Genomic DNA, 11,550 nt, shown 5'->3' on the forward strand with positions numbered 1-11,550 from the left:
TTTTTATACCCCTCCAACAAAGAAAGGGTCTTTGTGCGAAATAATTTAATTTAATATACGCAAAACAAGTCGTTAAACTTTGGATGGGATTTTAATGGTGGACCTCAGGCCGGAGGTTTTTTTTATGGTGGCCCAGGCGGATTCGACTGTGGCCGGGGCAGCTGGGCGCGCGGCTGGAACCCGGTTTGGGCAACTTTTCGCGACATTTTGACAGTTTTGGACAAGAATATGGTTCTGTGAGAACGTTGACCGTTGGCCAGTCGGCAGATGGTCCAGCGGACCCAGCTTCCCAACGTCTTCAAGGATATCCATTTCAAAGGAGGACTAGTTTTTTGGTTGCTTTTATTAAAATTCAATGGACATTTGTTTCGAATGGAATCGAGTTTAATTGTTATTGAAATGGGCGATTTCTTGCAGATGAAGACCATCTGCTCGGATTGGGAATCACGTTTTTTTTGGGAAGTCCAGATGGGTAACGGTTAGAAAGAAACGTTGCAGTGACCACGTGGTCTAGAAGATATCTTGACATTAGAGATTGAGGATTCTTAACGGTAATTTTTATTTTTCAATCGTCCCTAGTACCAAAAGACATTATCAACGTTAATCAATTTGGATCAAATTAAAAATTATTTGTAATCTGACGAGAAATCATGTTCAATTATAAAATAAATAAATTTCTTTTAAATAGCAATAACCAGATAACATAGATTTGTGACAACATTCGATTTTGTCTGTGGCGATATCAAAGGGACTATCGAGAAAGGGAGAAATCAGGATGAGATAATCACTTGGTACTTTCTTTTGGTAACTGGGCTGAGAACGTATCTCAGTTATCATGATAAAATGATCAAAAACATATAAGATAATCATCAGGGAAAATTATTTTTTTGTCTAAACTGAAAAAGAATAGAAATTTTGCCTCATAAGCTCATCCATACAAGTCTCAATACAATTGGTGGCAGCTGCTCATACAAAAAGCTGTTAAAATATTCAAAAATCTGCATCTTGAAAATGGATTTTCTGATCGATTTGGTATCTTCGGAAAGGAATTCTTGGTAAAAAGTAAACCCTTAAAAAAGTTAACTTATTTTTTTAAATTAGATTTTTCGCACAAACAGAAAATGAGTTGCGCAAAGCCACTTCTTTACAATTTTCTTTTTTGGTTATGTTTGGATGACAATAAATACTATCTTTTGAGTTATGGCACAAATTAGTCTAAAATTACTTTACAGTGTTGCCGATTTATCAAAATTAAGTCAAGATTTTCGAATACTAAAATTAAATTTGCAACAGAAAAGTACTTTGCAGAAATTAAGATATCATTCGCCGTTTTCAAGATACAGCCATCTATTTTATTGTATTTGATATGTGGCATTTTCAAATTTTTTTATTTTTATTTTTTTAAATATAAGTGACATTTGCAGATGTAATTTTCGACTATTTCGATGCCAAAAAAAGAAACTTTTGCTAAATTTTAAAAAATTTCAATTGGGTCCTAAAATTAAGCTTAATTAACTCTTTACAACCTAACCTCGCCTCTAGGCGGACCTCAATCTAAAATGTCACCAAAAATCAATTTTTCATCAAATTTTTGATCTTTAAAAAGCATTGGAAAGAAGAACTCTTAAAATTTAAGAAAATTCTAAGGTTGCAACTGTGACTTGTTTTATGTGACTTTGTCAATGTTTTTAAAAATGACATTTTTTCAGCGGTCAACTTTGGCTGTGTTTCTTACTAACATTTCCTCTATATTATGTGAAAATAAGTATGCAGTAATTTTTGTAGTTTACCAGACTAAGTTTTTTTCAGCAATTTAAATGATGATGATATTGTTCTATAGTAGAAAATGTGAAAAACAAGCAAAAAATTTAAAAAGTGATTCTAAAACATGGAAAAATTTGAAAGGCAAAATGAAATAATAGGAGGTGGTAGAATAGGCCAAATACTACCAAAAAAACCTAACCTGGATAAATGCAATTTAAAATACTAAAAATTAAACAAGAACAAGAGAACAAAGTTGCTCAAAATGACCTCCTAAACACGGGGAAAATAAAAAAAATCGAAAAAAATTTGGGCGGTAGAGGATTAAGCTATCATCGACAAAGCTTGATTTACATCTTCTCTATATATATAAAAAAATTCGACGGTTTTGTTCGAACGCGAATCAGTTCAATACGGAGCGTCGGATCGAGATGCTTTTTGTTGCGTTGGGTTCGTATAAGCATAAGGAAGGTTCTTACGCTAACTAATTGATACTTTGGCCACTCTGGAACCGATTCCGGAGCATCGGCAAATTGTACGGAGAAAGTTACGTAAAATCATATTTTGATCATAAGCAAAAAATCAAAAAATGTCAAAAAAACGAAAAAAAGGCAGAACGTAGTTTGTCGGGAAGGCTTGTTTAACATAAACAAATTAAGACAAATCTCGATTAAATTTTCAAAAGGTCCTATCTGCATAGGAAACCCATGAGGGATAGGTTGTTTTGAAAATTTAATCTAGAAATGATAACATCACGAAATCTCGATTGTGGGTCGAGCTATTAGAATAAAAATGTTGAATTTCAAAAATTTCAAAGTTTTTTTTTAATTTCTAAATTTCATATTTTTTTTTAAGTTTAAGATTTGCAACAAAACATCTGAAATATTTAAAAAATTGAGAAAAAAAAAGTTTCAAATATTTTTAAAAAATTTAATGTTTTAGAAACTTTTAAATAAAATAAATTAATAATAATTAAAAAAATTAAAGATAAAACCAAAAAACATCAAGACTATTTTTTTAAACATTTTAAAACATTTAAGATTTTGAAAATAACAAATAATAGTCAAAAAAAAATCAAAGTGTAAAATAAAATTGAATAGTAAGATGTATTTTAAAATATTTTTTTTAAAAGTCTAAAAATTAAAAAAAAATGACTCCAGTTTAAAAAAAGTATTAAATTAGTATTAAGTAAGGTATTTATTTTTTTGAATGATAAGCTAAATTTAGGCCGATGCAGATATTTATCAAAGTTTTTATCCCTCGGCTCTGCCAAAGTCGAGGGGGGAGGGAGTGGGCAAAAAACATAAATTACAATCCAGTAATTCAACATTTCTCGATTAAATTTTCAAAAGGCCCTATCTGCATAGGAAACCCATGAGGGATAGGTTGTTTTGAAAATTTAATCTAGATTTCAGTTATAAAGTTGTTGAAAAATGCATTATTTACTGGTACAGTTTGTTTGCAATCATTATTTTTTTTAAATCTAAGTTCTGACATTTTTTTTAATCACTTTTTGTTTCTTGGAAATACTTTTTATCGTCCGCTGATTTTTCAGGCCGATTTTGGGAGACAAAAACTTTGATAAATATTTGCAACAGCCTTAAGAAATTTAGAAAACTCTAAACAAGATTGTAAACGATAAATTTATCGAGGTTTGATAACGATAGTTCTTTCGTTATCGTCGGTACGATCGTTATCGTTTTTAAATAACTCGAAAATTTCGATAATTCTATCGGCGATAATGTTATCGACGATAACGGAAGACAACTAATTTTCAATATCTTTCAAAAGTTGACTTAATTATGTTAAATTTTGAATTCATTCACTAAAAGTATATTTTTTGATAATTCAATAAGCAGTGTAGCACATGAGTGATAGAAAAGCTATCAATTGATTATCTTTGCAAAAAAAACATCCGAGAGTATAGCGGCCGTCACTATAGCTTGTGAGATCTCTTCTTGTGTCTCGTGATTCCCAGCGATGTCATTCTCTCTCTATCACTCCTTCCCTTTTCCTCGACTATGCGCTCTCACCGCTGAGTCTCTCAATCTCTCCGAAAACTGCAATGAGAGAACGCGAGATGGCGATTAGGAGCCGACCACGCATGACGTCCCGTTAAACTGCGTTTGCAAAATTGGTTTTGTGGCGGCTTTTGTGGTTAAACGCTGTTGCGGTAGGATGATCGTGGAAGCGGGAATGAGAGAGAAAAGGAAAATGTCAATCGCGAGTGTGTAAACACGAAAACGTGTTCGGCTATGTTCGGCACTGAGAGTTTCAATAAGGAGAAAAGAGCAGTTGTATTTGAGGCATGAATATTCAGGCGGGATAATTGTAGTTGCTGAGAGCTGATATTTTGATATTTTAACAACCCTGTCAATAAGCATTAAGGTAATATAAATATGTACAAAAAAACACACAATAATATTTGTATCATGCGAAGTGAATTTTTTTTATGCTTTTTCAATTTTATTCAAGTATTTTTTTGGTAAAATACTGAAATTTTCACAAAATATCGTTTTTTTTAAATACACAATTTTTCAAAATTGCTAATAAAATTTGGTAGGTATGCTTTGTATGCTTTTTAAATGTTATTAGAATTTTTTAGTACAATGCTCAAATGTTTACAAAATATTTTTTTTTAAATACTTAGGCCGTTGCAAATATTTTTTGAAGTTTATGCCCCTCGACTCTGATCAAAGTCGAGGGGGGGCAAAAAAATAAAAAAAAAGTTAAAAATTTAAATTACAGGTCACGGTGTCAACATTTGAATGAAAAAAGTGTTTTAAAATGCATCATACACCTGTCCAGTTGTTTTGCAATCATTGATTTCCAAAATTTCTAAGAACTGACGAAAATTTTATTTTTGCGAGAAAAAAAAGTTTTTGCGGTGCTGTACATTGTTATTTCATAAATGTTCAAAATATTTTCAAACGAGTCCAAACATGTTAAATATGATTATCAATGCAGAAAAAGGCATTTTAGATTGTTCTCAGACTTCTATTTTCATTGAAATTTTGATATTTTTTTGAAAAAATATTTTTTTGCCCCCTGATTTTTCGGACCAATTTTGAAGGGGGGGCGACATAAACTTTGAAAAATATTTGCAACGGCCTTACTCAAATTTTCTTAATTTGCAATATGGTTATCAAACGAAGCGAAATGTTATATGCTCTTTCACTTTTATTTAAGGGTTATTTTTTGTTTATTACTCAAATTATCACAAAAACCCGCATTTTTTCCGAAAATGCTATTTAAAAAATGCTAAATGGTTTACAGATGATCTTTAGCGAATTGCCAAATCTGCATGAAGACCATTCATAAACCACGTGGACACTTTTTTTTAAATCTCGAATTTCAGCAACTTTTTATTTGCTGAAAATTTCAGTTGCGCAGATTCCAGTAAATTTAACTGAATTCTGTAATTAGAGTTTGGTATGTACCGTCAGTGGGGGTGACTATGGGTCAAAAAACGATTCTGTTTGTATGTAACTTCGGATAATCGAATCATAAACAAAAGAAATATTTTTTTGATTTTTTTTTTTACTTTCTTGCTATTAACATTAAGTTCTAATTCTACGACCCAATGTTTATCAAATTAGCATGTTTAAAAATTACCAAAAGCTTTTTCTTAATAGGTAATTCATCACCGCCACTAAGCACTACAATGAAAAATAAGACAAAGAAATTAAGCATTGAAAATTTGAAAATGATGTTAAAAAATTAAAAATATTAGCTTTTGCCGATAGAATTATCGAAATAACGATAACGATAGATTATTGTTACCAGTCCGACGATAACGATAACTATTATCGCTATCGTTAGACGCTTATATCTTCGACGATAATTTTGTCGATTAACAACCTTGATTATAAATATTAAAAATAAAAAATTAAAATACTAAAATTTTTTTTTTTTTTTTTTTTTTTTTTTTGGGAGGGTGATCCAGCCGCACATCGTTGATGTCGAAACCTCTAAACTGGGCCCTCGTCCTGTCACGTCCGTCAGTAGTCTTGTCGTACATTACAACTAGAACCAGATCTGCCAATGAATTAGTACACCTCGACCAAATAAACACTGACGCTGTATGGATCTGACTCTAGAATAAATGCACAGTTGTGTGTTATTCATAAGTCCAAAATGTTCAATTATTCATATAAGTCCAAATATTCATTTGCGGATAACTACCTAACTTGAATTGAATACAAGATTTAAAGCAACCTATCCGAAAGCTACTCTTATCTCAAATCCCCGACATTTTAATTATTAACCAAAAAAAACGTTTCTTTTAAAACCTGTCTGGCTTCTTTTAAAAAACAAAAAAAAATAACAGTTGATATTTTACAAGTCGTGAAATGAAAAAGAGACGACCATTTGTTCGTCAGAATTCCAGTAGATCCTCGATTCGCAACAATGGTCGATACAATCATAATCCGACAACCGTTAGTTCAACAGATCAACGAATTTAGTCCGATATCATTTCACTATTGATTGATCGAGACTCTATGGAAATTTTGACAAATCAGAATGGTTTTTATGCTACTTGAATGAAAATCACCGATTCTGATAGAATTACTAAATTCACTGTTACTAATTTTGTCCCTAAATAACTAAAGGCAAAGTATAAAAAGTTGATATTTATAGTTAAAATCCTAAATTCTACAAACACTATTTTTTTAAAAACCCGCATCCTAACCTGACACCCACATTAAGATAGGGAAAAATCACATATGTAGCGGTTCATTGTACAAATGTGATATTTCCACTATCAGAGAACCTCCTGGTCTCGATGACAGCTTACCGGCCATCGATTAAGCCCTGAGACTACGCCAAAGTGGGTTCTCGCAGCATGAAGTGGTGTCCATGTGTAAAAATGGAAGCTTCAGCAATATACTGAACACTTCGATTTTAATTCCACATCGAATCAAATCATACTCTTTGCCAAACAAGCATCAAACCTATGACACTCATTATGACAAAGCCCAGGGAAAAAATTAAAATACTAAAATTTACCACAAAATTAAGAGATTAATTTGGATTAATACTAAGGTTAGGCCGTTGCATATCTTTCAAAGTTTATGTTTTTATTACGAGAGCAAAAAATAAAACACCACCCAGATTGATTTACCATCTAAGTTTTATTAATCAATCATATCACTGCTATTACAGCTAAGCTTTTCCTCGTTCAGGTTTTTATTTTTGTCGCATATTTCGTATCGACCTGCTATCAACAGCGTTAATTTTCTGACTAAGTTGTTGTTTTTTTTTCTCGATCGGACACATTTCTTTTTAACGGATTTTTTTTCTAACGCAAATCATACTGAAACAATGCAAGAGAAAATTACGGTAGTTTGGTAAAACTTAAAGGAGAAGGAAAATCATAAGTTTGTTGACTTAAATAAAGTGCGCGCGCACGCGCCATGAGAACATAATTAGAAAGTTACAAGCAAAAATCATTTTTTGTTCCGATGTTTTGCGTGGGTGAAAAATAAGTAGTTTAATCTGACTTGCAAGGAAAGAGATGCTCTTTCTGAAATTTCTTAAACTAAGCTTGCTTCTTTACAATCAAAGTGTTGCTAACTGCTGCTGCGCTCAATTCGACTCTTTTGAGGACCTTTTTTTTTTTTGATTTCTCGTAACAAGTTTGCTCTAAAACGTACTCTACACATCATGGTTCGGTTTGCTTCGTGCTCATCCACACAGGTACGCACGGTTGTTCCCACCCCGAATCGACGCCTGAAGACAAACATTCGTGCACGTGCTGCTGCTGGCCATGCTTAGGACGTCAGCGGCGAGATGCCGACCTGTCGCGGGTCCGCCCCCGGCACGCTCACCGTCTCCAGATTCTTGAGCAGCAGCGTCAGCCACGGTTTGGTCGACTTGTCCTCCTGGAGGCAGGCCGCGAACGTGCCGTCGCGCAGCTGGTCCGGCAGGCACTGGCGGAGGGCCTCGCGGGCTCTGGCGGGAGTTGGATTTTGGTCAAAAGTTGATGGATTAAGACTCGGTTTTGCGGGACTCACCTCGGATTGTCGGACAGTCGCAGGTAGCACCGGACGACGTGCTTCAACAGTCTTGCGGATGGTTCCTTGGACAGGGAGATGACCATTTTACCCTGGAAGAGACGGGGATTAATTGTTTTGAATTTTAGAGAGACTCAATAACCTACCAGAATAATGGCCACGTGCGAGAACCGGTCGTACGTGTGGCAGATGTACGAGAGGCCGCTGTCGTCGAGTAGGATCTTCTGCAGGATGAACGTCGCGACGGTTTTGCTCAGCTCCGAGCCGGACTCCATGATGCGCAAACACAGCGGGATGATCTCCGTCGTCAGCAGGAACGTTATCACCTCCTGCTCGTCGGTCTTGACCAGCGCTCCGATCACGCCGAGCGAGGTCAGCCGCAGGTACTCGAAGGGGCGTGTCTTCGAGGTCGTGTGCAGGAACGGGTACAGAAACAGCGGGATGTGCGCCGCCAGAAAGACGGACCGCGTCTCCGGGTGGGACGCCACGCACTGCAGCAGGGCGAGCGCGTTGCAAACCCGGTTCGACTGGTGTGCCGTCAGCGTGGCCGGATTTATCGACGGATAGATGTTGATGATCTCCTGCAGCAGGGCGGCCGTCGTGCCGAAGCTGTGCCACAGCATCGGGGCCAAATCCGGCACCGATTCGCGCTTCTTGCTCAGCTCCAGCAGCGCCGTCTCCCGCGTCTCCGGATTGGACAGCTCGTTGATCCACTGGAAGACCTTCTCGCTGTTGGCCGCCTGCAGGTTCGCGGGGCTCTGCTGGGTGGCCATTGTTGCCGCTGCCAGCTTGAAGCTTGCCTTTTTACCCTAGAACCAGAACTCCTCTCAATCCAACAACAAACAATAAAGAAAATAAGAAGAAAACTAACCTTTTGCTCTGCAAAACAAATCCCGACTCAAATCACTCCTTTTCCACTAGAATTCCACAACACTCCAACTCCCCTCAACGCCAGCTACAATTTTCAACAAAATTCGCTTACTTTCCACTGGAAATTCACTCGAAAATCGTGAAAAATCACAATCTTTTTCACTCCCAGTAAATTCGGTCAGTCTTTTTTTCTTCACGGTGGTTGGCAGATTTTTAGACGTTTTGCACCAACACAGACACCGGAGCAAAGCGGAACAGGCTGCTGCGATCGTGTGTGTGAAGGAGTTGGCTTTTGTTTTGGAAATTTCGTTCCGAGTGCGCGGTACTAGAACGACACCGGGGGGTGAGCAAATGTGAACACGGTCGTTTCAGAACAACTCAGTTCTGAGTTATTTTACCCAGAATTTGTCACAGCAAATGTGATTAGATTAGATCTCAAAAATCTAAAAACACTAAATAATTGAAAAATAAAAAAAGTCTAAAGGCGTCATTTATAAAGTACATCACGCTCTAGGGGGGAGGGGAGGTTGTCGCAAGCGTGATTAAGTGTGGCAAGGGGGGGGGGGGGCGAGACTGCGGCATCACGCTATACTATTTCTTTAATACTGAAAATTCAGTCTTAAAATATATTTAAAAAAAAGTTCAATGTTTGATAAACTTTACTCATAAATGAAACATACTATACAAGGCTTTAAGAAACTGAGTTTTTGAATCATTATATTTTGAAAGCAAAAATTTAAAAAATCCAAACACAACCATAAAAAAAAACAACCCATCATGACATATGGGTTTCCTATGTAGATAAGATCTTTTGAAAATTTTATGAAGATTGTACAAAAAATCAAGATGGGGGGAGGGGTCCAACAAAGTATGACGTACTTTTTGAGTGTTTTGACAAAGTGTGACATAGGGGAGAGGGGGGGGGGGGGTTATTTTTGACCGATTTTAGCGTGACGTACTTTATGGATGACGCCAAAAAGTCTCAAACATCTAAAAAATTTAAAAAATCTAAAAATCTTCAAAATCTAAAAAATTTCAAACATCGGAAAAATCTAAAAAATCTAACAAAAATCTAAGTAAAAAAAACTGAAATATCTAAAACAACTAAGCAAAGCAATCGACTTTAACGACCCTCGGGTCTTTTGTGGTCTCTGTTGCAAGTGTCTGCTTATATCTAAAACAACTTCAAAATATAAAAAATCTCAAAATTCTCTAAAATTTAAAAACGCGTATAAATTTAAAAAATCTCCAATCCTTAAAAATCATGATTAGAAATGACAGTTCTCCCATAAGGAATACATTGTAGAAAAAAGCAAAAACTGCTAGTATGGATGTGCTCCATTATGAGGCTCCACGCCGTTCCGACTTGATTCAACCATTACTTTTCGTTTGTAGCCATTTTAAGTCTCTGTCAGATTTTTTTATTTATAAAAAAAAACATGATTAAATAGTTCCTGTTTCAAAAAACAACCTTGCTGAAGAGTGTGAAATAATACGTCCACTTAGTAAAATTTTTCAGTGACTTATTCAAGTTAGATAGATTTATAACTTAATATTGATGCTGCTTGTTTTATTATAGTTGCATGTTCAAATGAAAATCCTAAATTTTTGAATTCAACAATTGCAGCGACCTCAAATTTAAATCATTAAATTTGTCCATTTTTCGATCCTCACCACAGTTCTGACCATGCGCGCTTACGCAAGCATAAATAATTTTACCCGTCGACTCGCGTTGCGCGACAAATAATTAAGCTTATGTACAGGTGTGGATCATGAGTCATCCTCACCTGAAAAGCCCTTTATTAAATTTCGCCAATTGTTAGGCAATCAAAAAAATGGTTAAGCTTTCAATTATGAATGTGCGATGTTATTACACAGGGGAAATTGAGGGTGTGGCTTAACCAAATTCATTGGCATGTTTGTTCAATGGAGAATTCGACCTTCTCATTATTGACCAACATTTTTGAGAATGTTTTAGGAACATAATTTTGATATTCCAATAACATAATTTAAAGTTTCACGACAATGGTTCGAACCCATGACTTCCGATTTTGAGGTGTACTCACTACACCATACGGAAAGTCATGAAGAATTGCAGAGGTCTGCATAATTTAATTCATGAGGTTCATCGATGCTTCTCATCGAAACGGACCACTTTTAGTAGAACAAAATTAAGTAGAGTTTTCGGGGACTGACTATAAAAACCCCAAAATTCTTGAGGAGGGCAGTTAGTTCCAGTTAGTTCCAGTTAGTTCCAGTCAGTTCCAGCCAGTTCAAGCCCAGTCCAGTTCCAGATCCTGAAGAAGCCCCAGACCAGCCGGACCCGCCAGCAGCCACCAGTAGCAGAGGCCCCAGTCCAGCCGGACTTAGCGGTGGAGGCCGCAGTCCGCCGGGACTTAGCCGCTGTGAAGAGTCCGCCGGGACTTAGCCGCTGTGAAGAGTCCGCCGGGACTTAGCCGCTGTGAAGAGTCCGCCGGGACTTAGCCGCCGTGAAGAGTCCACCCGGGACTTAGGAGTTCGGGTCTGGCATGGCTCGGCGAAGAGGTCTGGAGGACAAGTCTGGCTTCAACGTAGAGAACTGGTTCGACGAAGATCTCAATGCAAAGTGATGTGATCGTGCGCGTAAAAGTTGAAAGTGTTACCGCAAAAATGTAATCTTCAAAAAGTGTAATATACAGATAAGTGAAGTTTACTGATCTGTTTTGACTCTACGAGTAAATATCACAAAAATCCTGAAAGCCTAAACCGCTCGGGCCGTTCACAATCTATAAATCTAAATACTCAAATAACTAAAAATCTAAACATTCAAAAAATCCAAAAAAATACTTATCCTAAAATCTGCAAACCTGAAAATCTTAAAAAAAAAACAGGAAGTATCCAAATCAAAAAAGCTCCGATTTGG

The 11,550-nt window shown here is 36.3% G+C and overlaps 1 protein-coding gene across 1 annotated transcript; it reads right to left on the bottom strand.

Annotated features, from left to right (window-relative positions):
• Nucleotides 1-6,948: 6,948 nt before the first annotated feature.
• Nucleotides 6,949-8,872, bottom strand: LOC120415199 (CCR4-NOT transcription complex subunit 9). The gene is made up of 4 exons (XM_039576657.2): nucleotides 8,650-8,872; nucleotides 7,925-8,587; nucleotides 7,779-7,870; nucleotides 6,949-7,716 (listed from the first exon to the last, which is right to left on the bottom strand). The coding sequence occupies exons 2-4, from the start codon at nucleotides 8,549-8,551 to the stop codon at nucleotides 7,536-7,538; spliced, it is 900 nt and encodes a 299-aa protein (XP_039432591.1). The 5' UTR covers nucleotides 8,552-8,587; nucleotides 8,650-8,872; the 3' UTR covers nucleotides 6,949-7,535.
• Nucleotides 8,873-11,550: the final 2,678 nt, after the last annotated feature.

The sequence above is a fragment of the Culex pipiens genome, chromosome 2 (genome assembly GCF_016801865.2).
Source record: "Culex pipiens pallens isolate TS chromosome 2, TS_CPP_V2, whole genome shotgun sequence".
Taxonomy (NCBI): Eukaryota; Metazoa; Arthropoda; class Insecta; order Diptera; family Culicidae; genus Culex; species Culex pipiens.

Bases quoted from the DNA above. Each gene is read 5' to 3' on its own strand.
- LOC120415199 (XM_039576657.2), bottom strand. From the start codon at position 8,551: ATGGCCACCCAGCAGAGCCCCGCGAACCTGCAGGCGGCCAACAGCGAG. The intron at 7,871-7,924 runs GTAGGTTATTGA...CGTCTCTTCCAG, and splicing joins CGCACGTGGCCATTATTCTG to GGTAAAATGGTCATCTCCCT. The intron at 7,717-7,778 runs GTGAGTCCCGCA...AACTCCCGCCAG, and splicing joins CGACTGTCCGACAATCCGAG to AGCCCGCGAGGCCCTCCGCC.